Consider the following 26,921-nt stretch of genomic DNA (forward strand, 5'->3'; position numbering starts at 1 on the left):
CGGGTGATCTCGCAGGCCATTCCATGGGACCACGTCTACTAATCCATCTTCCAGGAAATCGATTGTTCAGATATTCTCGAACGGGAAGTGAATAGTGTGGAGGTGCACCGTCTTGTTGGAAAATTAGTTGATTTTCAAATAAATTTTCATCATTTTCTAGTAGCCTTGTTATGGTCGGATCAACAGTGGTGTAAAGAAGCTCAAGATAAGTAGCGCCATTCAAATTACCGTCAATAAAAAACGGACCAACGATGTGGTCTCCTAAAATACCTACCCAAACATTAAGTTTTTCTGGATATTGGGTATGGGTTTCCCTAAACCAATGTGGATTCGTGTCTGACCAATACCTACAGTTATGCCTGTTCACTTCACCATTCAAAAAAAACATACACTCATCACTTAAGCAAATATTGTACAACAAGTTCACGTTGTTTGTCAGATTAGTAGACATAATTTTACAAAATTGTAGTCTTCCATCATAGTCATCTTCGTTTAATTCCTGAACCAATTTTACCTTGTATGGATGAAAATTGTGCTTGCAGAATATCGTCCCTGTTCGCCATCGGTTAGGTTCGTGACTGCGCCAAATGATGGGTTTGATGGTCGAAAATACAGGAACAATACAGGAACTCAGTAACCACTTTATTTAACAAAAGAACAGAAGAAAATACATAGAACTTAAATACAACTGATTTTTCACTTGACAACTCGCCATCCTTTTACCTCATTGATACCTTTAGCCGACTTGGGACGGAATTTCTCAAGAGAAGTGTTGATAGTGTCTTGAAAATAAGGAATTTTTTTCAAGAAAATAAAGAAAATTTATTTATTTAATTTATAGAAAAGGTACATTTTTGTAGGGATGTCAAGTGTTTACTATTATAGTAAGTTTTAGTAGGATTGTATGTAGTTATTAAGAAAATTAACAGTATTACTTGATGAACTTCAAAGGAGGTGAAAAAGGTGGTACGTGGAGGTAGAAGGTGGGAAAAAAGGTTTTTTTGTTTTTGGTTGTTGATTGTCAAAAGAGACTTTTAATGAGAGCTGGAAAGTCAGTTTTCTAAAAAATTCGAGCAAAAATCAGACTATTGAAGATCAGGGGATCTTAGAAAGCTTTTTCCTTCCGGAACGGAAGTTACTGGGTGTAATACCGAGTGCTACCAGCAATTGTACCGTCTAGTCCACGTTATGACATGGAGCAGATTGTGATAGAGGACCTATTCCAGAAGTGATTAAATCGATAACCGAGGAGGCCTCCCGGCTGTTACCGAAATACAGCCTTTGCAGTTAAAAATCCACCTCAACGGAAGAAAAGAAGAATATTGGTCAACTGACGGTTTATTTTGGACAATTTGGACTCTTTGACGAAGAGTATTAGTTATAAGTAGTTTGTAATTTTTTGTATTAAAGACATTTGCAGTTTCAATGATATATTTAGAAGCAGGATTTTTAGGTAGAAAGTAAGTTAGATAGGTTTAGTTATTTACCTTAAAAATAACTTGGCATCCCTATTATAGAATTTTTATTCAAGCTTATTTATTTAAATTTTCTTTATTTACTAGATTATTAGAATGAATGGTCAGGGTGAATCTGATGCCAGTTATGACGATATTATCATGCAACTAGGAGGTGAGGGAGATTTGAGTAAATCTCATCTTCAGGATGATAATAATCATGACAATAGAATGTGACAGAAGAAACTGACAATAGCTGGTTTCTGCCACATTTTTTAGACCATTCTCTTGATAACTCACTTCCCTCGTTTCAAGAAACGACGGACAATGGCAGACATCTTGGAATATAATCATAGTGGTGTAACATATTGTCATATCAAAATGCTGCCATGTTTATTTATTGAAACTGAATTAATTAATTATTTTAGTGGGGTTATACGGGTTGATAAATGAAACCCAGTCAAGTTCCTTATAACCATCAATTTTATTAAAATTATTTTAAAAAAAGTATCTGATTTTAAAATATAATTTATTTACAAAGTCCAGTAAGCACGTACGGCAGCGTCCAATGAAAATTATAACACTGTAACAAAATCTGTAACGTTTGACGAATAATACACTTAATACCTTCATTATATTGTCATAAATTAATAAAGCTTTTACAGGGATCTAATCTGTTGTATATAAGAAATTGAAGTGACCATCGATACGTGTATACTGGTATGGAAACTTCAAAACTGTCATAAAATAAGAGAGAATCAATAAAAATCAATACTATCGACAAAGATGGGAAAAGTGACATGTGTCAGTATAATGTCACTCATTAGAAAGATATCTGATGATCTGAATGATATCGTCACAAAGTTTTTTCCCTATCCCACTCATTTATAATGGTTCTCTCTTCTTTCACTGATATCCTATGTCCATGGAAATTATCATACTTGTAACATAACAACTAAAATAAAGCGTCATTGAATTGTTAAGATCGGAGCCGTTATACGTAAAAGAACTAACTGAAAGTGAAGTTAAACAGAACTCAGAACAAGAAAAAAAAATTATACACCATTTTCGGTAATTACCGGTGTTTCTTCGAGATTAAATAGGTAACCATGTTTGTTCATTATAAAGTAAACGGCATGCACTAACATAAATGAATATAAAACCATTAATAACATACCGTTCACTCGAATTGGTTGTCGCACAAGTACTACACCTCATATTAATCCGGATTAAAGTGGAATTTTATATATGCACAATACAAAAAAAATCGATACACTTATTAAGACTATATAATCTAAAATATTACGTATGAGTAAAATAATATAATTATCACCTTTGCTGAATTGATATACAAGTTATTGTATGGTTCGTACAGTTAGAAGAATGTTCGTTTTGTACAACGTTTTAATGCGTGTTTTGCACATGTGTTCACATCACTTTTATCCACAAAATCTGAAATAAAAAATAATTTATTATAAAAAGGTGATTAATAAATGCGAGAGAGTTAATAGTTATTTGTTTTACAAGGCGAAAAAGTAGCACATTTACTGCCGCAGCGCCATGAAGAAAGATGAGGCAGTAAATGTGCATTTTCGCCGAACACATAATTTTTTCGCCGATTATTGTCAATCAGAATAACTTTTTATATTTAAGTAGTAATACACCTCTCCTATTTCTTAATGAAAACTGTCCACCTATGATGTCAGGAATGTAGAAATTAATCTCCTACCGGAAAAATCGAAAAAAATATACGAAGACACATACTGCCGATTTATGGATTACCGGAAGAACAAGAACATCGGTTCGTTTTCAGAAAACGTGTTAATCGCATATTTTGCTGAGCTGTCTCAAAAACTAAAGTCTTCTACATTGTGGAGTGTATATTCTATGCTCAAATTCACCTTAAGCACTCATCATAATGTAGATTTGGCAAAGTATTTGAAACTAAGGGCTTTTTTAAAAAGGCAGAAAGATGGATACCAACCCAAAAAATCTAAGGTGTTTGAGAAGGAAGAAGTTATTAAATTTTTATCGGAAGCTCCAGATGCCAACTATTTATCAACCAAAGTAAGTTTCAGAACTTTGGATCGAATTTTAAGTGAATAACCAAGCATTTTTTTCTAGGTTGCGGCGGTTCTTGCGATTACCGGAGCATGTAGAAGTGACGAACTTGTGCGAATGCAACTAGATGATATTGAAGATATGGGCAATAAGCTATTAGTTTCCCTTCCTGATACCAAAACGAAGAGACCGAGATCTTTTGTGGTATCAGAACACCTGGACATGTATAGAAAATATGCTTCTTATCGTCCTTCTGGATTTGAAAGCCGAAGATTTTTCTTCAGATATTGGAGGGGTAAAGCATTAAAACAAGTTATTGGAATTCATAAATTTGGTGCTATGCCACAAGAGATAGCAACTTATTTAAAACTACCAAATGCTCAGAAGTACACTCGACATTGCTTTAGAAAGACGTCTGCTACTTGGCTTGTTAATTCTGGAGCTGACATCACAATGCTAAAAAGACATGGAGGTTGGAAGTCCACAAGTGTTGCTGAAGGCTACATAGAGAATTCAGTCGAAAGCAAAAGTGTGATTAGTGAAAAAATTCTAGCGAATATTCCCACCTGCAGTGACAGTGGGAAGAGAAAAGATGAAACTTCTAGTTCATCGGTGTATTTGAAAAATAGTTCCAACGAAGTGAACGACAAATCAATAATAATAGAAGAATGTTCTCATTTTACTGTCAATGTTTATCAATAATTATATATACTTTTGAATGTTTGACTCCAAAAATTTTATAGTGTTTGGTGTTTTTTCTTAATAAATGTTAAATTTTATGTTGTGTAAACGATGTCATATTTATATTGTCCCTGCGCCAGGTAAGCGGCAGTAAAGAAATTAAGTAACATAGTAACATATAGTTTTATTGACCTAGGTAAATAATAATGTCTATTAAGACATATGACATATGAAATATACTTGACAGAGACAGATAAATTCGGTTGTCTCTCAATCAGAGGTCGGCAGAGGGTGCTGTACGCCGGTGTGTTTACATCAAGGTACCTTTGAGGTTGAAGAAAACCAAACAAAACCGTGTAAATCAATCTATGGTCCCTGAAAATTTCGTGTATGTTTTTTGTAGAGTTATTCGTTGGTTTCGTGGTCGGAAAACTAAACGAATTTGGAATAAACATGTCTCCTGTAGAGAAATAGTGCATTTTGATCTGATACTCCTAAGAACGACTAAGTAAGTTCCAATACACAAGTTAAAATAGAAGGTTTTAAACCACCGACCCATTTTTAGGTGTTTATGTTGACCTGTCTCTGGAAGTAACCAATTAAGTGCCTCGAGGATGGTTAGAGAAATTTTAAGATTATGTGAAAACCATTAAGGCCCAGTTGTACAACAGTGATTCAAGTCAAAAACGTCACTTTGACAACAATGCAATTCATATGGAAAAGTTTAAGTACCAGTCGCAGTTCAACTGAACTATAGTCAAATTTTTACCCTTTGAGAATGACGTCATGCAGGTGAAAAAACACGCATGTCTGGAATTAGATCACAAGTTTTAACCTACAAATGCTTTGAAAAATTAGTGTGTTCAGAAGTGACTGATAATCAATTGGGATGACATCTGGAAACTGTTTTTTTTCGTACTCCAAAAAAAGCAGCACATTTAGAACTAGCATTTGGGCTTGCTCATTGTAGCACAGCATTTTTATACCTTTGATATTTGTTTATATCAAAGTGACAGTAAATGTCAACGTTTTTAATTTGACAGGATGACAAAATTAATAACGTGCCTTTTTTGTTAAAATTGTTTATTTCACATGTTTGATATGCGAGAAACAAAGATGTAAAAAGATGACGTCATTCTCAAAAGGTAAAAATCCAACTATAGTCTGGTAGAACTGTGATTGTACAACCGGACCTTAAACACTCGTAATCCTCCACAAGATGGATTCCAATGCATTTCACCCTAAAACTAAGCTTTGAAACGTTCGAATACGTTTAAAAGCCCAAGAAAGTCTAAAGTAGGACTCAGAAAACGGCCACTAAGAACGTTGTGTTTATATGTGTGTTATTATTTATTATTGTAACCTTTTTTGAGGTGTTGTACCAACTTGCTGACCCAAAACCATATAAAAGTAGCTTTGAAGTGTCATTTTAAGTCACGTGTAGATCCCATATTATGTGTTGCATAATTTTAAGTCAACTCCCTTGACCGATAGAACTATACAGGGTGTTTAGAGACAGTTATAGTGAAAGACCAACTTGTGCAAACAATTTTAAGTTTCATTCACTGTCGCTGGACACCCTGTAAGGTCTTACTAAATATGGGGCTTGTCCCGAAAAGTACTCAGATTATGTAACAGATAATGTTGAACATACAACGGCATTTGAATGATAGATACAAACCTGCTAATATGGCTTAATTCAAGATTGAACAGTGTTAGATACATTTTCCGGAAAAATCGATATTTCTTCGGACACATGACGTTAATTAAGAAACGCCCAAAAACGTCCCGACGTAATACACCCTGGACAACAAGTTACTATGTAAGAAAAAAGTTTAAAATATTTATTAGTAAAGTGACTGTAATTTAACACTTTTTTTTTGCACACATTCTTGTCCCACTTTGATTGTCTCTACCCACCCTGTATGGTTGTATTGGTCACGGGGTTGATTTAAAAATTATGTAACAGATAATATTGGACTAAAATGACACATAAAAAGCTGCTGCCATAACTGCATGCGGATAAATCAATATTTCTTCAGACATGGGACGTTAATTGGAAAACGCCCCGAGATATTGACCTATATAACAAATTATCAATTGGGGACTACTTGAAAATTTAACTTTTTGCACGCATTTCTTTCACATCCTGTATAAGGCAGTTAGAGTGCATTAAAGCAAAAGTTTTTTACATCAGTAAAAAGCCAATAAACCAAGCCCAATGACAGTCCAAACCGCATTAAAATCTGTAGATTCGTTTCGAAATGGCGAGGTTTTAAAAATGACCCAAAAAATCACTGTCCCGGTTGACGTGGCGAGCAGTTTAGTTTTGTAGAAAATGATGCATTGTCTTTTCAGATGTATTAATATAGGGTAGAGTGGTGTATACTGGGACATGGTATATATCGGGACATCAACCTCCAAGGCCATCATATTGTTTAACAAAAGTTATTGTTTACGTTTTGGTCTCATGAAGAAAATACTTTTTTTTGTAAAAATATATTTTACAAAGGGTAGCTGGCGGTTCTCTGGACGTTATTAAGGGTGTGTATAAATAGAAGAGTAAAAGTTTGTAATTTTTGTCCCTCTTGATGATCATTATTGTGACGGGGCGCGGTGGTATTTAGTGGGACATAACTTGGTGGTGTATAGTGGGACGGTCCAAAGTTAACTTTATTAGGAAGACCTCGACCTACAATTTCATGTTTCCTGATATCGAAGATGAAGATGTCGTGACCGAAGACAATATTATTTGTAACTCCCTGAGGCGAAATTAGTTGGAGGAACAGAACGGGCTTTAAATCATATGACATTTTACTTTGATTTTGCCAAATATAATGTCCAATAATTTTTTTTTCTCTACTTTACTCGGAGAATTACTGATTTAGTTGTATAAGTTAGAGTAAAAAATTTATTTGAGCATCAATTTCTTTAATTTTATCCTACTGTCCCTTTATATACCATGGGGTGGTTCATACAGGGACATATGGTATATAAAGGGCTTAATTTGTTAGAGAGTAGTAACATTCTGAAGATGAAAGTTGTACCTAAAGAAACAAAAATCAAAGAAAAAAAAAAACGTCCCTGCATATACCACCCTCCCCTACACTATTCATATACTTTGTTTTAATTACTTTTTTGTATTTTAATCTTCATAATTACTAACATCATTCTAATATGCAAACAAATCGAGTAGGTTATGTTCTTATGGTTGAAACTTCGTACTGAAGTGAGTGAATTTATAATTCATAGGATGTGTCTATGTTTCAAATAATTTTTGGAAAAACACACTGAAATTTTGTCCAAATGAAGGTTTTTCTTGGCATACTATACTGACCGCCGCCGTATTAGATTTAAACGTGTCAAATTTTGACATGGAGAACACAAATCTGATGTCGGTTTTAAGCTGAATTCATAGTTGGAAATCCGACATAAACCGCAAGCAGTAAGCAGCAAGAAATGAATCGTTTTCATTTTTTACTACTTCGTGCATCGTCGGCTGCCTGTTCGTGGGTTTTCGAATTGTCATTTGTCAAGTATCTGATCTTTTCTGGTTTTTACTTGGCTTACTTGCAGCTACTACTGATAGAATAGTCATCGACAATCATCACGTTTCATTTTCTATTCTAGAAGAATAGAAATAAAACATTCTAATCAAATTTATATTGTAAACAAGAAAATAAACTGTCAAATAATCTGTAGTCTGTCAGTTTACTAAGCATCGAACTATGAATTGAAACATTTGCGGAAGATTACTTCTTACTACTACTGCTTGCTGCATGCCGCTTACTTCTTGCGGAATTAGAACTATGAATTCAGCTTAACTGTAATTGATTTTGTCACTGACTTTAGAAAGAAAATTGAGGCATTTTTGACGGTATTCAAGTCAACTAAAATAAAATTAGTTTGTGAATTATTTGGTCATTTATAAAGCAAATCATAAGTTGTCGTACATCACTGAAAGCAGAATAAAATGCACTATTTTGTCGTGTAAAAGTTCAATATGGTGTCCAAGAAAGTCGATGATGACGAAACGTCGGTTGTATATTTAGAAAAAAGTGTCAATGAAAAGATGCTTTTAGTTTTAGGATATCTCTTCAAATAAGTTTTCAGTTTTTCAAAAACAAATTTTCAGTTTGTTAGTACTTTCAATATTATTATTGATATTTTTATTTTTTTTATGTCGGCTGTCACGATCTAACCAAAATTGGCACAATTACTAACCTGTTTTGAAAAAAAAGTGGGAGTGTCTATTATGGTTTTTATTTAGCCATTTGGTTTTTCGTAAATTCGGAATTACTTACTATTACAGTATTTTTTTAGAAAATGCCTGGAAAAATTCTCCACAGACAAGCCCAGCAGTTAATTCTTAAACTTTGTGAATATTTTAAATTGGAAAAAACCAATGGAAGCTTTATCATCTGTTCAGGAATAAAATAAGAAATTTTAAGACCTTACATATTCTTACTGATGTATTTTTTTTGATACTAGAAGGTTGCAGCTGCTTTGAAAATTTCCCGCAAAACTGTTTATTCGATTCGGAAAAAGCAAGCAAGTAATCTTAAGATTTCCTCACCTAGAAAACGTAAATCGAGATGTTATCGACGGGCCAAGACCACTGATTTATCTGAAAGCATTAAAATGGATGTTCGAAATACATTATATGATATGTACAACGATAGTATGTTAATAATAGTAAAATATATTGTTACGATTTTCCCGTGGGTTCACACAAAGTCAATTTAACTCAACAATTAATAAATTTATTTACACTTCAAAACACTCCGTACAATAATTAACACTACTACAATTCCACAACTATTCCACTATTTAAACTTTACCGCGTTCCCAAATTCACTACTACACTACGGTTGACACCGCGTCTTTTATATTCGTAAACCACGTTCTAGAATGACCGCGAAACGCTTCGCGGGTTGCCTTGACCATTCGAGAATCTTCCAGGTAGCGCTTCCTAACTGTGGCCTACTTTAATACGCGCCCGGCCAGATATTGCGGCGCATCGGTTTCATCCCGAAGCGAGCGCTCGTTAAGAAGTATCGAGCATAGTAGGCCCAGACCGTAACACTGCCCCCCTCTTAAAGCTGATCGTCCCGATCCGCTTCAACTAATCCCTGGTATTTCTTGAGTCTGTCCAGATGGACAATTTTCATCTTGCCTTTGGGGCTGCGTTGGACTCTGTATGCGACGTCGTTTTAACCTTTTTACCACATTGTAAGGTCCCTCCCAGTGTCGTTGCCATCTTTGACTTAATCCTTTGCTCCTCCTGGGTTAAAACATCCACACGGCATCACCTTCCTTATAATTGCCACCAGTTGGTCTGTGGTCCAGTGTCATCTTCATACGGTTGTTGTTTGGTTTCATCTTCTCTCTCTCAAGTTCCCGAATTGTGCTGGATCCCTTCTGTAACGAACACTGGTCACACCGTTTACACCATTCCTCAACGTCCTTTCTGAAGTTAATCCAGTAAAATCGATCTCTTATTCTAGCCAAAGTCTGGTTTACTCCAAAGTGTCCTCCTCCGCGACTGTCATGTAGTTCTCTCAGCACATTCTCTTAGCAGGAATTGGGCACTATTGTTTGGTAAACAAAGCGTTTTCCGTCTGGACTTTCCCATTTGCGAGTAATTAAGTCATCTCGCAGTCGAAGCGAATTCCACTGCAACCAGTAACCTTTTACTGTTGGTCCATATCTGGAAATCTGTTGCCAATCCGGTTTCAAATCCTTCTCCGCAACCATCTTCTGATTACTTCCAAATCAGAGTCTGAGCGCTGTCCTTTTATTATGACTTCCTTAGAAACGCTGCTCTTCATTCTTTTCGTAGCCTCTTTATCTGTCACCTTCGCGATTTGACCAATCCTCCAACCATTATGAATTTGTCCTTTCCGATACCTTAAGTCACTATCCAAAGCTTGACGATCCTCTACATATCGCGGTAAATGTCCTTCCGGGTTCTTCATTTCCTGCTCCTGGTTACGCCAGTTCTGCGGGGTCGGTAAACGAGACTGCTGTCTGCAATTCCATTGGTAATGTCCTTTACGTCCACAATTAAAACACGTAATGTTTCTTTTAACAGAGGAGTTCCGGTGATTTGTTCTAATGTCCTGATTTCGTCGGCACTGTGGGTTTGGAGAACAAGACCGCTGTCTGCAATTCCTTCTATAGTGTCCTTTGCGTCCACATCGATAACACTCCACTCTAGTGATCGGGCGTGACCGTTCTAACTGTGTGGACTGGCCATTTGCTGATGCTGCCATTTGTTGCACTAATTGGCCGACCATTGATTCAATTTTATTTATTGATGTAGCAACATGATCGGCTGGCGGTTCTCTCTCCTCTTGAATAGTCTCTGGCTGAAAGTCATTGCACGCAGCTTCAATTTCCAGCGCTCGAATCAGTAATTCGCTGTTGTTGCTCCCTTTGAACATCTTCAGCCATTTCTTTACCTCCGGATCTCGAATCCCATCTACAAAATACTGTGCCACAAGTTCTTCTTGGATTTCATCCGGGACGGCTGGGTAAGCCAGATGCACAAGGCGACGAATTTCGGTTTCAAACTCTTCTAGATTTTCACCAGTGTTCTGCTGTCTTGCCATTAATTGCGTTCGATACAGTCCTTTCTTATGTTGATCCCCATAACGACGTTCTAATGCAGCTACTAATGCTTCATAGTTGCTTCGTTGGGCGATAGGCACCGTCTGTAACAGCTCCAATGCAGGTCCTCGTAATGCCACTACTAGTGCTACAGCCATTTCCTTGGTACTCCATCCATTTGCATTTGCAGCGGCCTCAAATTGGAGTTGGTACATTGCCCATGAAGTTTGACCGTCGTATGTGGGAGGCTTGATCTTGTTGAGCCCGTTTCCGGTGATCACTGTAGAGCTGGCTCCTCTGCTGTCAATTTTTCGCTCTAAGTCGCGTAGCTTTATCTCGACATCATTCCGAATTCTATTAATGTCCTCCCGAACATCATTCTGAATTTTATTGAGACTATGGGTTACATACTCATAGATTTCTGTCTTGGTCCTCGCTAGAACGTCCAATATTTCTACATTACGCTTTTCTGGTCACTCTCTGTCTTCTTGTCGAATTCTTTCTTCTTGTTGTCGAATCCTTTCTTGTTCTTCCTTGTTTTGTTTTCGAATCCTTTCTTGTTCTTCCTTGTCTTGTTGTCGAATCCTTTCTCGTTCTTCTTTGTCTTGTTTAAGCATTGCCATAATAGCTGCAAATTGGGCCTCCATGTTTGCACTTTGACGTCTTGTTATTGGCATAAAATAAATTTAACACACCACTGTTCCGAAAATCTCTAGTCCGGTTCTGAACACAAGTCTCTAACCCGAAGTTTAGTTCCAATTCACGTCGCACTAAAGTCTGATCGCACTTCTGACACCAATTGTTACGATTTTCCCGTGGGTTCACACAAAGTCAATTTAACTCAACAATTAATAAATTTATTACACTTCAAAACACTCCGTACAATAATTAACACTACTACAATTCCACAACTATTCCACTATTTAAACTTTACCGCGTTCCCAAATTCACTACTACACTACGGTTGACACCGCGTCTTTTATATTCGGAAACCACGTTCTAGAATGACCGCGAAACGCTTCGCGGGTTGCCTTGACCATTCGAGAATCTTCCCGGTAGCGCTTCCTAACTGTGGCCTACTTTAATACGCGCCCGGCCAGATATTGCGGCGCATCGGTTTCATCCCGAAGCGAGCGCTCGTTAAGAAGTATCGAGCATAGTAGGCCCAGACCGTAACAATATCTACTTTTGTAAGAAACATCTATTAACATTTCATTGTTTCCAGAGACTGAGATTTTTGGGTTGCATTATAGATTTTTCATAAAAATTTCTTCAAACATATTAATAATAAAGTCATAGAAAAAATAAAATAAGCGTCTAAAATGTTTTCCAGCGGGTTTAAAATAAAATAAGTGGATTGCAACCTGAAAATGAGATATGAGATACTACAGACTACAGCATCACTCAGAATGTCTTGTTGAATTTTTAATTTGTTGTATTTATTTTAGAGAAACATGTAACCATCCAGAATCTAAATCAAGAGCTTAAAGTTAAATAAATACTACATATTGGTGATACATCTCTGTGAATTTTGGTAAATAAATTAGGTTTCAAATTTAGACTGAATTCTATGATCCAAACGGAGACTTTTCATAAATAAAAAATGTTATTTCGGTCAAGATATTTTTGATTTGCTTTGGTATAAGGTTGTTTTAGTGCAATTTTGCAGCCAAAGATCTCTACTTTCTGACTGACAATACACGCAAAATTTTAAACGTGACGAAGCACACACACCCTTTTCTATAATATGAACACAACAGGTTTGTTGACGAAAACTTGATTTGATTCATATGATTATAAATGACGTAGCCTTCAAAAACTCACTCCGCGAGAACAGTATAGAGTAAGCATGAATTTTTGGAGTAGAATCCAAATATTAACAACAATATACAGAGTGTTCCATAGGTGCTACTCAACTATGCAATGTGGTTTTTGTTTCATTCCGATATTTTTAAAAACAAAAAAGTTACAGCTGATCAAAATGTTATCAAAGTTATTATCACTGTACATTTTCTAGTCAAATTCATTGCTCTCAAATCGAGTGTGAGGTAGCTTTCTTTATAAGTAATTAACCATTTTAGTTAGTTAAGCCGCGCATATAACATGAAGATATAAGAAAATCTTCAAAGGCTAGAACTTAACTTAAACCGAGACAGAAAAAATCGAATTTTATGTCAAATGACGGTTTTTTTTAGAACAGAAGCAGGTCAATTCCTTCGTTTTGTCAGCATTTTTTCAATCTGTTCCTGCATATCAAATTTTTACTTTCAGTTTTAAGTTCAGTTAACTAACACATATTCAAAATTGTAAATCATCAGATGAATTTGTTAACTGACTCATCCAAATTGACAATTCCACCATAATTTTATAATCACTTTAACGATATAATTAGAATTGTTTACCTTATTCATCTTAGTTATCTTGACTGAATTAAAAATGAGTCATTATTCAATTTCCTGAAAACCTTAAATTCACCTTCATTTATAATCCAAACGTGAAAATCCAGTACAATTTACTATTTTGTCACATTATCAAGCAAGATTAATTAATTTTCGGTAGATTATACAGAAAATACTTTCTGTAAAGAAATTACGTGCGGAAAACTGAATACGAACCGATTAGCTGATAGCTAATCATGAAAAGCTGAAAGCCTGAAAGCTCAGGCTAATAAAATCAAAAAACCCGACCCTAAATTAAACTAAACTACTGGTTTACTTACTTTAACTGGGCTGGTGAAAATGGGCGTCCTACTAGAACAAAAGGTCAGAGAAGGCTGCAACGAGACAACCAACTGGTTGGTTTCTTCTGGGTTTCGGAGGCTCTCAGCTGGTGTCCACCTTTCGGCGGATTACTCGCTTCCTGTATAAACAAGTGTTTAAACTGGTTATAAAAATGCACTGAACACGTTTCGATTCAGGCATAGAAAAATTAATACGTGAAACATCACACTTTGGATTAATGAAATTAGTAAAAAGAAAAACAATCAATAATTAATGACTTGCATGGAAAACACCATAATTACCTTCTGCCATTCGAAAGAGAGGCGGGAAAAGAAAAAACAGAATTAGAAATTTAAGTCTACTATAAAGAAAAGCTCAAATTTGTGTGATGTCAAACATTGATTACTTACCAGTTTCTTTTCCATTTTTGCTTTAATGTCCCTCGCCAACGTGAAAAACGCCTCCTCTACCCTAATACTAGCTTTCGCACTGGTTTCTATAAACTTGATTCCATATTCAATTGCTAATTGTTCACCTCTTTCTTTTGACACCTGCCTTTTCTCTTCAAGTTCACATTTATTACCTACAATCCCATGTTAGTTTATTACACGCCTGAGTTAGTAATATAGCTAATACAAACCTAATAACATTTTTTCAACGTCAGCCGACGCATTCTCTTCAATATTTCTAATCCAGTTTTTGATATTTTCGAAACTTTTCTCATTGGTTATGTCATAAACTAGCATTATACCCATTGCCCCCCGGTAATATGCCGTTGTGATTGTTCTGAACCGTTCTTGTCCGGCTGTGTCCCTAAAAATAAAATAAAGCTAAAACTACACCAATATTATTTTTTAATAACAGATAAGTAAAAAGAAGATTTTTTGTCAGTAAGTTATTTTCAACAGCACTGTGTACAATTAATTAATCTGACTGAAGTGTAAAGTAATAATTCTTGGCTGCCTTTTTTTACTTGGAACAATTTTTAACTTCATAACTTTGCTTGGACTAGTTAGAAGGAGAACATGTCACAAGTTTCTGCCCATATCATTCTCATACAAGTTTCACTCAGTCAAGTATTTCGAGATTTTTTATAGTTATCGAGAAATTCGTTCTTAAACGTATACGGTTTTGAAAAAAAATTATTTCACATGTTTGCTCATTTTTGGGTTTTTTTGCTTATATCTTGGAAAGTATGCGTCCTAAACTGTAATCCTTTTGAAAAAGTCAGATATGCAAAAAACAACATTTCAGTTAGTATTTTTGAAATCTGAGTGTTACGGCACTGAGATTTGCTGTGTAACCAGTAAATTGACCTTAAAATCCACAGACGTACTGTATTTTTTACATAAACAAACCTTACTTTACTAAAACTGTGACCATTACCACAAAAAATAAAAGAATGTCAGTTAAAATGCAGTGAAACACAATTTCAGCCAGTATTTTCAAAATCTGGAAATTACGGTCCTGAAATTTGCTGTGTAGCCAGTAAATTGACCATAAAATCCAGGAACATGTAGATTTTTTCCATAAACAAGTCTTACATAACGGAAACTGCAATAAATCATTTAAAAATGAAGGAAAACCAGAAAGGCAATGATATCCATACAGGGTGTTATTTTCACACACAAGTTTCAAAAAACATTACAAATTTATCAGGAAAAACACCCGAATTTTGCTACCAATGTGCAGTATGAAATTGAGACATCTTTTCTGAACAACAAAATACTTGAAAATGGTTGCAGATATGGAAGAAATAAATGATACAAAAAAGTATCTAAATTGAATAAAAATCTTAAAATTTTAAGAAAAAAGCATTACTGGCGCAGCAGAGGTAAAAATTAAAACTTTTAACACCCTGTATATAGCACACATTCACAATAGAAAAATAATATTAGTAAATTCACTCATAAATTTTATTCATAATTTTTTCAATTTCATAATTTTTCAATTCAATTTCATAATTTTTATTTTTCTCCATTCTTATAACATTTATTGAGCTTTTTATTGGTATGCTCTTTGCACAAGAAGGTTTTGTGCTCAGTTTTTTGAATAATTTTATACAGGGTGGTCCAGTTTTAAATGTCAATAATTCACCAATCCATAGCCAATTAAAAAATAAGTTGACATTCATTATGTCATTTTCCTGAAAAGTGCTTCCTAAGGAAAATACAGCCCTTCAAATTTCTGTTTAAAATATTTTATATTTGTCATAACTGTCAGACCGTTGGAGCAATATTGATCCAATTTGGAACAAGCACTTTATTACACGTTATTACGGTCAAAGACCCAAAACTAACCCAACCCAACTTAAAAATTGTCTTGGAAACGGAAAATTCACTTAAGAAGTTTAAAAATATTATTGTAGCCAGTTTTCATAGTTTCCAGACAAACTAAAAGACTTTAGTTTTGAAAATTGAATTAGAAAAGATAAAAATTTCAGAAGCTTAAAAGTTGTGTTTAACCAGTTTTCATGCAAATCAAGAGACTTTAATACTAAAAATTGACTTGTAGACATAAAAACTACTTTTTCAAGAATTTGTTACTACAAATTTATACATTTAAACCTTAAAAATTGACTTGAACCCCAAAATGTGACTGAACTAATGAAAAGTGACATCAGAAGCTTAAAATTTGCATTTGAAGTAAGTTTTCATAATTTGAAGACAAATTTCAATATTTTAGTCTTGAAAATAGTCTTAGATGCAGGACATTGACATTAGATTCTTGAAATTTGTCTTGAAAACGAACTTTTCGTGCTTTTTACTTTGCTTTTCATTTTCTTCGAATTCTGGACTATTTTTAGTGCTTCAAAACTGCTTTCAGCTTGAAAAATCGAGTTTCAAGACTATCTTCACCAAGTTATTGACATAGCAAACTTAAAAAACAATTTTTACATTCTTCATAGACTTAAAATGGCATTCCAAGCTTTGTCACTATTAAATCGACTTCTAGACACCTCAGTGCTAAAAATTCGGGTATTTCTTAATAAACTAGACTGTTTTTAGTGTTTTAAGGCTGTTTTCAGTGCCTCAAATCGAGTTTCAAGACTATCTTTACAAAGTTTTTGACTTATCAGGCCTAAAAGCCAGTTTGTCCACTGACCATAATCTTGAAAATGTTATTTCAAGCTTCTTCACTATTAAATTGACTTTTACACTCATAGGTGCAATAAATTGTAGCATCTCTAAGAAATTCAGACTGTTTTTAATGCTTTAAAAAATGTTGGTACCAAATGCTACAATAATAGTCTTGAGAACTAATTTTTAGAAATAAAATAGTCTGCAAATTTAATTTACTTCTAGACTTGTTGTCCAGTCCAGAAAATTGAGTTGTACACCAATTAAAGTCTTGAAAATATACTTTTGGACTCTCTTTAGTCCTAGTAAAGTCAGTTCTAGCATTAAAAGTCAACTTTTATATTATTTTTACTAGTAAAAAATGAGTTTCATGCACAATACAATCTTTGTCTTGATTTCCGGACTTTTTTTAGTTCTTGAATGCCAGTTTCAGACACTCAACTAGGATGGCAGTCTGAGAAAGTGAATCATAAGACCATTCCTAATAGTAAAAAGCAAGTTTTTAGACTATTCAGTACAAATTTGGACTTTCACAAGTCTTGAATGTTCAGTTTTAAACTATAAAACGATTTTTTAAATTGAAATTTGGAGGACTGTATCTTCCTTGGGAAACGTTTTTCAGAAAAATGACATAATGCAAGTCAACTTATTTTTTGATTAGCTATCAAATGGTGAATTATTGACACTTAAAACTGGACCACCCTGTACAGTTTTGAATAAAATATTGTTTAAAGACAACTTTAATACTAAATGTAATAATATTAGGAGCTGCAGTCCTTGGTTGGATGGAATTTTGAATTCTTTCTTCATTTACAAAATAAAGAGGCTGTTAAACTAAGTAGTTTTGAGCAAAATATTTGTGGATTATCTACATTTTGCATCAAGAAAGTACCATTTACTAGTTAGCATAGATCAATTAGGAAGGTCAAAAAGGCGCCAACAGAAAAGCATAAAATGCTGATGTTTTACTGGGAGAAGGAAAAAGTGATGTCATACTGATTATAAGTTGCAATGGTTGTTTTTATTAGTATTAATTTAGTAAACAAAAAAATTCAAGGATGTTGAATAATGTTAGAAATAGAATACAATCATAAAAATAGGCCATATTTTTGTCTGGGAGTATCTAGGGTGGCTAAGGTTTTACAAAACTTGGTGTTAAAATGAAATGGGTTAGGTATAGATAGATTATAATTCATTTAACAATAAGGCCAGTTTGATTGGCCACAAAATAATATTTTTTGAGATAGTATTTTTTTTAAATAATAACCACATTGGTATTGCTGGGTATCCCCATTGGAAAAAAATTTGAACTGGTAACAAAGCAATTTTTTTTAACAAAACCTTAACTTCTTATATCTCATAGAGTAATGATTCATGGACACAAATTGTTCTTATTTTTCAATGATTTTTTATAAACACCCTGTAAAAACAAAATATGCATCATAATTGTGTGTTCCAAAATTAATGCATAAAACTTAAAAATAACAATCTAAGAAATTGACTAATCATAACATTTCCTACATAAATAAAACCTAAACTGTTGAAAAATCCTTACAGCAAACATTTTACTAGAAATTTAAGTGAATGAGCAACAATTTATTATGTTTACTAATCAAGCCAAATATATTAAGTTTGGAATGTGAACACATACTAGTTCACCTCCCAATTAACACATCCTAACTGGGTTAGTCATGTACTTACCATATTTGTAATTTAATCTTCTTTCCATCTAACTCTATGGTTCTGATTTTAAAATCGATACCTTAAAAAGAACACAAAAATTAGTAGTAAATCAGTTATTAAATTGGGGTTTTGATAAAGTTTGTAGGTTAATTTCCAGTTAGTTCATAATGATGAGGGATAAAATAATATTTTAGTATCACTCTCATATGGATTATTAAGAGTGAAAAAGTGGTTAATATATTATTTAAAAATTAAAAAAAAAAACAAATTGGTTTCCTAAGTACCTAAAAAAGTATATTATAATAAGGCAGTGGTGTAAATACTTAAAAAAATTCCTTGACCCTTTACAAGGCAATCATTCAATGCTAAATTATGAGACTACTACATAAACATGACAAGAACAGGAAATCAAAATAATTAAGACTTAAAACTTCCTTTTTGGTGTTTCTGTTCCTTTGACCTCCATTGCATATTAAAACTGGTAAAACTAGTTACCAATATTATGATGCACCAAGGAAAAAGCAAGAGAATGACTCGAAATAAGGGTACAGACAATTAAACACAATCAAACATAACAAAGGGCACATTTATTAGTTTTTTTTTTCACTTACCAATAGTGGAAATAAAGGTAGTATTGAATGCATCCTCTGAAAAACGGAATAACACACACGTCTTACCCACACCAGAATCACCGATTAGCAGTAATTTGAACAGATAGTCATAAGTTTTGGCCATATTCACAAAATATGAAAATAATCCACTTTCTTTAGTAATTAATTAAACAGTTTCCAGATTTTTTCCTTCTTTTTATTAAAACAGTAGCTGGCTCAAGTTAACAACAATACAACTAACTGACAGTGGCATATGACAAGTGTGACAGACAAACTGATGGGTGTGTTGACGTGTTGGAAAAGAGTAGACCATCAACCTATTAATAGTTACCCACTAAAGTAAAAGTAGAGTGGCACTGTTATAAAACCAGAAGAATTAGAAGTGTGCCTGATATACTCATACAGGTGGAATAATAAAAGTAACTGATCTTATTAACACCTTTTAAATTTGTGCAGAAGTGTTGAATAAATTAATAAAAGCAGGGTTCTAATTAGAAACTTTAATACCTCAAAAATTTAACAACAAGACAGTTGTAATGTCATACGTCAAACTTCAAATGTGACTACTCTGTCGTTATCCAACCTCATTCTTTCTTTTGAGTTTCCTAGTTGAGGAAAACGTGTTTCTGTGGCGGTGCTAATCAAATTTTAGCAATTTCGAAAAACAATGGGTTTCCAAAACATTTGGTATTCACATCCCCGTAAATACGGACAAGGATCTAGATCCTGGTAAGTACAACGTTTTTGTAGCTTAATCTGGGATGAGATTGAGGTTATGTTTTCTCTATGCTTGTGAAGGAAACTTTTAATTTTTGGCCCCTTGATTGTATCAATAATTCTTGGTTTGCATAACATTCTAAGCAGATAAAATAACATACAATTTTCAAGATGCTAGAATAGAATTACCATTCACAACACTGGCTTAATTGGGGCCCATCCTTTTTAAGGTGTTTAATATTTCCTTACACGCGTTTTAAATTTCAGCCGTGCATGCTCAAACCGGCATGGTTTGATTCGTAAATATGGATTGAACCTGTGCAGGCAGTGCTTTAGAGAGTACGCCAATGACATTGGATTCAAGAAGGTATGTAATTTTGTTTCACTTAGTATACAGGAGATTTTAATTTGTTGTATCTTTGTTTAGTTGTGTTAGATGAATTGGCGAGCTTTGGGGTATCTCCAAGACAAGGAGGAACAACATCCACTCCTTAGGTGTATGTTACAATTTTATTTGTAATTTACTCTAAATAAATGTTTTTTTTTTTAAGTACATTATTTGGTATTTAATTGATTGATAGTGTTAACCTAAACATTACATAGTTGGCATAATAGACACAAACTGCCACTTATAGTATACTCTTTAAACCTAAATTCCAGTATGTATGATTAAATATTTACTACATAAAAAATGGCAAGCAAAAAAACTATAGTACATCCTGTGCTCAGAAATCTTCATTGGATTATAGGTATATTAGAAGCTTGACAAATTGAAATTGCTGTCACTTCTGATGTTTGTAGGCAAATGGAATAGCAAATCAGCAGAAGCCCACTACCCAACAATGTGTGAAGCTGTAAAATTCAGGGAAGAGCTTGAATTTCAGTCTGAAGGGCAACCTTTACTTAATTACAGTTCAGTTACCAAAAATCCTAAAAGTGGCAACCTTATGCATTTAGAGAAAGGTTTCCTAAAGGTTGATGATGATTACTGCACTCTTGCTCTTCTTACAGGTGACTTTTTTGCCAATAACTTTGTTTTTCAGTTTTGTAACTAGACCATCATATATTCACAATTTCAGTTTTTTGTGTTCTTTAAGATTTTTTTTATTTCTTTTTTCTACTTTTAAATCTGTTGAAAACTGACTACAACAGCATAAAAATCACTACTCTAGTAAAATGTTTATGTTGTAGACATAAAGCAATTTTATGCATGTGTCTGGGCATTTAGTAAATAATAAGTGTCCAGGCAAATAAAACAGATAAAATGTGCCCTATTTGTCTAGGCACCTACAATTTGCCTGTACCATAAATGCTACAGTCAGCTCACCATTTCTTAGTATAGATTTAGGACCAGTATGTTCACTTCTGAATAGAAATATATCACAAAGATAATTTTCTTAGGATCCATGAAATTGCAGACGCTATACAATTCTCATTTATAAAGGGTGTGTCATGTTTTAATTGGCAAACTTAAACCGCGTATTTTAAGTCTAAAAATAACAATAGTTTGTTATATGAAGGGTTTAAATGACCCAAAAGTAGTTAATAGTAAAATGCAAAAACCTACCAAAATCTTCAAAAGTTACGATATTTTTTATTTAAATTTTCATGACCGGTTTTGCTTGCATTTTACAAAATTGCTAACACGCAAGTAAAGGCCTAAAAAGCGTTTTAACAATCAAACGTTTCAACATTTAGAAAATACAGGGTCTCAATCTTGTTCAATTTGAAAACAGAAAGTATCTTATAGAATTCTGATTTGAAACTTCGTTTACGAGATAATTGATGTTATTACGTTCAAAGGCCCAAAACCAATCCAACACAACTTAAAAATTGTATTGGAAACGGTGAAAATTGACTTAAGAAGCTTAAAACTTGTGTTTGTAGTCAGTTTTCAGAGAAATTGAAAGACTTGTCTTGAAAATTGACTTAAGAATCTTAAAAATGGTCTTTGTAACCAGTTTTCGTAGTTTTCAGACAAATTGAAAGACTTTTATCTTGAAAATTGACATGAAAGGCTTAAAAACTGTCTTTGTAGTCAGTCGTCCTAGTATAGACATGAAAAACCAAGTTTTTTGACTACAAATTCACACATTTAAAACCTTTGACTTGGACATCAAAAAGTGACTCTCAACCAATGAAAAGTGACATCAGAAGCTTAAAATTTGCATTTGAAGTAAGTTTTAAGGGCAAATTTTAATAGTTTAGTCTTAAATACAGAATATATTGACATTGGTTCATGAAAATTGACTTGAAGACTAACTTTTCCAGTTTTTTTTGCTTTGATTTTCATTTTCTTAGAACTTTGGACAATTTTTATTGCTTTAAAACTGCTTTGAGCATGGAAAATTTAATCCTTACCAAGTTTTTGAAACAGCCGACTAAAAAAACAATTTTTACATATTCTCCATAGGGTTAAAAATGTAATTTCAAGCTTTGTCACTATTAAATTGACTTCTAGACAAAAGTACTAAAAATTCGAGCATTTCTTAAAAATCTAGACTGTTTTTCTACTCTCTTCTTCTTCTCAGCCCGTATTTATCCACTCCTGGATTAGTAGGCTTCTTCCAAATCCCTCCACGCCTTTCTATTTCTAGCAGTCCGGGTCCAATTCCTTCCTGCAACATTCTGAATATCGTCTCTGGGGCCTACCAATGCTCCGTTTGGTCTCTCTTGGGCGCCAAACTAGTATCCTATGTGCCCACCTGGGGCGTCCTGCCTTGCCACATGACCAGCCCGTCTCCATTTCAGTTGTGCCACAAGCCTCAGAACATCTGTCACTTTAGTTCTACGAATTTCCTCGTTGCGGATTCTATTCCTTAGAGTGATTCCTATATCATAGCCCTCTGCATTGCTCGTTGGGTGGTTTGTAGTTTATTGGCAAATTTGTGGGTAATTGCCATTGTCTTTTAGTCATTGAAAGTATGTGCTGGCTATGTTTTTTTGCCTCCCCCAGAATTCAGAGGCAGACTGATCAAAGATCAGTGCAAGATTCTGAGCTAGTCGCTCTACTTGCCTGGGGTAATAAAGTTGTACGACATGATTTATTTGGAACGGTTTTAGCATTTAAACGCCAGGCGGGTTGGCAAGTTAGGTTTCAGCCGCCCATTCTGGATCAGACACTCATAGAGGATAGAAACATCATGTTGCAAAAGCATGCAGTTTCATTAAAAATGTCTAGAAATGTTGAAAAAGGCCTAGAAATATTGCAGAAGGTCTAAAAATTTTAAAAAATGTTTAGAAGTGTTGCAAAAGGACTAAAACTTATTTTCTACATTCATTTACCAATCCTTGGATGGACATGTCTGTATGTTTGTATTTAGATCTGTAAAACTAAAAACTGCTTTTTGTCAAATAATGGTGAAGCTGAGCAAATGGTAAAGAGTGCCTAAACAAAAATATCAAAATATTGAAATTTTTTTAATGGTATTTCTAAAGCAAATTACTAAATGTCTAGGCAAATGACTATACATACACAAATTGCAGCTATGAATTTTGGGGTATCAACCTTAGAAGAGGGCTATGTAGAAGGGCAAACTGTTAATTTAACGTCCGTTTGCATAGGAATCATGAAGTTTGCCAAGCAGACCATTCTTGCCATTCATCGAAGTTATCGGTAAGTTTAGGTTAACAGATCAATAAATCAATAAAATATCAATTTCTAACGGATCAGCAAATTAGGTACACATCAAATGTTTCCAATATTTCCATTTCTGATCGATTTACCAACTACACCTGGTTGGAACAGTAATAAATATTAGTATTTTAATATTCTAGTATAATAGTATTTTTCGACGACTTACTTTGAAAGTACCTCATGTACGCTTCCATTTAGAAGCAGAAAGGGGTTATTTGCCGCGCGCGAGCAGAAAGAGAGATTTTCTGCTCTAGAGCGTTTTCGCTTTCTACTAACAATCTACTCACCAACTTTTTTCGGCGTTTCCATAACAACGCTTGACATACCTGTTTGAAATAACCACATTCCGTCAAAGTGATTTATCGGTGACAATGAGTTCGAGCGACGAAAATGATGCGAGTTGTCCTTCTAATCCACCCCACAGCAGTCGTCGAAAAAATATCGTCTATATTTCGAGCCAAATAAGTACTTTTGCCGCTTTTACATGATTGCAGCGTTCGGCTTCGCCTCAAGCTGCAAATTTCATGTGCAAGCGGCAAATATATACTTTCCGCTCTTAATATAGAATATACTATTATATTATTATAACATTATAATAAGGAGCTTTATTACTGATCGATGGCAATGTTGAAAATAGCGTTTTCAGCTATACACTGTGTCCATAATGTATGGAGTAAATTCGGGGAATTATATTTTTTGGCAAAAATCACACTTTTCTTGTAATTCTCAAAAGGCGTGGATAAATTGAATAATTGCACTGAAAAGCCTCTGATTTCAACTTTTGGATTTTTTTTGTGAAGCCATCTCTAAAATGTAGTGTACCATCCAATCCTGAATGGATTGACTACTTGAAAACTAGAAAAAAAAAATTGAGTGTGGTAGTATTATCCTAGAATCAATAGTAAAATGGGGTTTGACGTGAATTTATCGATTATTTTGGATAATGATGGGATTTTCAGTAAAACCGTGTTATATTTTTCAAATCAGCTGAATAGTGACATATTGTATGACCAGTCAAGGTAAAATGATGAATTTGGGGACACCCTATACATATAAATCATTAGGTACATATCCGATGATTGTTTACAACATACATCAGCGTGTTACTTTTTCCAAAAAATATTTAAGTTTCTCATAACCATTTGAAATACTTATAATAAATCAAATGATTGTGTGATATCTAGAGTCCCGATTAAAAAGCACTAAAATCGTGAAAAAAGAGCTTAAAAACAAAATTATTTTCCACAAAAAAGCAAAAAAAATAAAAAAAAAGCACAATACTCTTTCAGAGATGCAAAATTTTACATTTTTTGAGTTGAAGCATACGAAAGATTTTAGACTTTCTTGGAAACTTTCAAAATTTTTTTGGTGCAGTGAATGCTTTAGAGGCATTTGGAAACTCTTACACGATTCTAGAATTTTTTGGAAAATTTAGACTGTTTTGAAGTTTTTTGGAAGCTTCTTGACTAGATGAAGAGCATTTGGAATTCTTTTTAGATTACTTTAGGAGCATTGAAAGTTTTGGAATCCTTTTAGGGAATTTGAAACCTTGTAGACTGTTTTGGAACCTTTTAAACTGCTCTAAAAGCATACAGAAACTTTTAGACTGCTTTTATTTCTGTAGTATTTTAAAATATTTTTAGACTACTTTAGGAGCATTTGAAAGATTTCTAGAGAGTTTAAAAAGCAGTGAAGGTTCTAGACTGCTTTAAAAGCATTTGAAAACTTATTGACGGTTCTAGAAACTTATGGAAGCTTTTAAACTGCTTTAGAAACATACGGAAGCTTTTAGACTGCTTTTAAATTTGTTGAGAGCTTCTACACTAGTTGAAGATTATTTGGAAGCCTTTAGCGCGTTTTAAAAGTTTTTGGAAGACAAATTTGAAAGACTTTAGTATTGAAAATTGACTTGTAGACATTAAAAACTACTTTTTCTAGAATTTTTGACTATAAATTCAAACATTTAAACTTTTAAAATTGACTTGGACACCAAAAAGAGACTCTGAACTAATGAAATGTGACATCAGAAGCTTAAAATTTGCATTTGAAGTAAGTTTTCATAACTTGAACACAAATTTCAATATTTTAGTCTTAAATACATGATATTGACATTAATTTCATAAAAATTTTGAATTACTTGAAAACTAACTTTTCAAGTTCTTTTTACTTTGCTTTTTATTTTATTTTAATTCTGTTCTATTTTCAGTGCTTTAAAACTGCTTTCAGCTTGAAAACCGAGTTTCAAGACATCTAAACACCAAGTTGTTGACATAGCAGACTTAAAAACAATTTTTACATTCTCCATAGGCTTTAAAATGTCATTTCAAGCTTTGTCACTATTAAATTGACTTCTAGACACCTTAGTGCAAAAAATTCAAGCATTTCCTAAAAATCTAGACTGTTTTTACTGCTTCAAGGCTGTTTTAGCCTGAAAAATCGAGTTTCAAGACTATTTTCACAAAGTTCTTGACTTATCAAGCTTGAACGCCAGTTTGTACACTGTCCATAGTCTTGAAAGTATCATTTCAAGCTTCTTCACTATTAAATTGACTTCTACACTCATCGGTGCAAAAAATTGGAGCATTTCTCAGAAATTCGGACTGTTTTAAGTTTGTCTATTTCTAATAGTCAAAGTCAAGTTTCAGACTCTTCAGTAATGAAAGTAAAAAATTTTGACACCAAGATTTTTGGACTCTCTTTATTCTTAGTAAAGTAATTTCTAGCAAGTCAACTTTAGTAGTAAAAAATGATGCGCAACAATCTAGTTACAGTACATCCAATCTAAAAACAGTCCGGAAATCAAGACAAATTTCCGGACTGATTTTAATTCTTGAAATCTAGTTTCAGACACTTGACCATGGATTGCAGTCTAAAAAAAAACAATTATAAGACTATTCCTAGTAGTAATAAATAACAAGTTTTTAGACTGTGCAATACAAATTTGAACTCTCACAAGTCTTCAGGGAGAATTCAAATTTGTTGAGTTTTTTTTCAGTTTGACAAAAATTTGTTTAAAAATCCTGTTATTTTGACAAACGTCATTCACATCACTTATAACAAGTATTAGAACAAAATTGCTTTAACGGTCTGAGAGTTATAGTACAAAAACGATTTTTTATACAGAAATTTGTAGGACTGTATATTCTTTAGAAAACGTTTTTTAGGAAAATTTCATTAGTATTATTTGTACAATTTTGAAAAACATACCGGCACAACACTGGTTAGGTAAAAGTTAGTAAAAGTCTTTGATCTATACAGTTCCTAAAGAAATGTCAAATTATTGAATTAATTTTGAAAAATGAAAGTTTATAGGATATTGGTTTGTATAGCAAATAAAAATTAAAACACCCTGTATATAGGTTAAATGAAAAAGGAGAACTGGAATACACGCTCTTAGTGGAAACTCCGCAAACTCCATTGTCTAAACACGTGGAAGCGGTTTTTACAAAGGAATCTGATTTGAGAGATATTGAAGGTATTAATTCTTTCGTTATTCCTGTTTTTATTTTATTTTTTAATTTAAAATTTTTCAGTTAGTGAAACCTTGTAACCTGTTGTAAATGAAAGTATACTATAGGCAGTAAAAGTGTGTATAAGTTAATAAACATTGTTTTTTCATTTAAGTGTAGCATTTTTACTAGAGATTTTGAAACAACAGTTTTAGT

The 26,921-nt window shown here is 33.6% G+C and overlaps 5 protein-coding genes across 6 annotated transcripts in view; 3 read left to right on the forward strand and 2 right to left on the reverse strand.

The window, feature by feature from the left end:
* Nucleotides 1-1,919: 1,919 nt before the first annotated feature.
* Rab8 (RAS oncogene family member Rab8) lies at nt 1,920-19,150 on the reverse strand. Its single transcript, XM_081972534.1, has 6 exons — nt 18,903-19,150; nt 18,310-18,370; nt 14,169-14,341; nt 13,939-14,111; nt 13,528-13,667; nt 1,920-2,906 (listed from the first exon to the last, which is right to left on the reverse strand). The coding sequence occupies exons 1-5, from the start codon at nt 19,024-19,026 to the stop codon at nt 13,572-13,574; spliced, it is 627 nt and encodes a 208-aa protein (XP_081828660.1). The 5' UTR covers nt 19,027-19,150; the 3' UTR covers nt 1,920-2,906; nt 13,528-13,571.
* LOC145725638 (uncharacterized) lies at nt 3,162-4,184 on the forward strand (the record flags this gene model as incomplete). Its single annotated transcript, XM_081974446.1, has 2 exons — nt 3,162-3,521; nt 3,579-4,184. Coding segments are annotated over exons 1-2 (900 nt in total), but the record flags the coding sequence as incomplete, so codon positions are not given.
* Nucleotides 9,012-26,921, reverse strand: part of LOC145724339 (uncharacterized) — a 116,822-nt gene continuing 98,912 nt past the window's right edge. The window contains exon 2 of the mRNA XM_081972526.1: nt 9,012-12,221. Coding sequence (XP_081828652.1) covers nt 9,932-11,023 — 1,092 coding nt within the window. The 5' untranslated portion in view covers nt 11,024-12,221 and the 3' untranslated portion in view covers nt 9,012-9,931. The remainder of the gene's footprint in view (nt 12,222-26,921) is intronic.
* Nucleotides 19,470-20,172, forward strand: RpS29 (ribosomal protein S29). Its single transcript, XM_081972537.1, has 3 exons — nt 19,470-19,631; nt 19,887-19,986; nt 20,047-20,172. The coding sequence occupies exons 1-3, from the start codon at nt 19,570-19,572 to the stop codon at nt 20,053-20,055; spliced, it is 171 nt and encodes a 56-aa protein (XP_081828663.1). The 5' UTR covers nt 19,470-19,569; the 3' UTR covers nt 20,056-20,172.
* LOC145724347 (peroxynitrite isomerase THAP4-like) lies at nt 20,193-26,879 on the forward strand. Of its 2 annotated transcripts, none has more exons than XM_081972536.1 (5): nt 20,193-20,368; nt 20,421-20,630; nt 23,184-23,235; nt 26,616-26,731; nt 26,790-26,879. In XM_081972536.1, the coding sequence occupies exons 1-5, from the start codon at nt 20,311-20,313 to the stop codon at nt 26,804-26,806; spliced, it is 453 nt and encodes a 150-aa protein (XP_081828662.1). In that variant the 5' UTR covers nt 20,193-20,310; the 3' UTR covers nt 26,807-26,879. The 2 variants fall into 2 exon arrangements, with proteins under 2 accessions (XP_081828662.1, XP_081828661.1); XM_081972535.1 differs by having other exon boundaries at nt 20,205-20,368; nt 23,106-23,235.

This window comes from Ips typographus, linkage group LG2, assembly GCF_016097725.1.
Source record: "Ips typographus isolate SLU linkage group LG2, UJ_Ityp_2.0, whole genome shotgun sequence".
NCBI classification, from domain to species: Eukaryota; Metazoa; Arthropoda; class Insecta; order Coleoptera; family Curculionidae; genus Ips; species Ips typographus.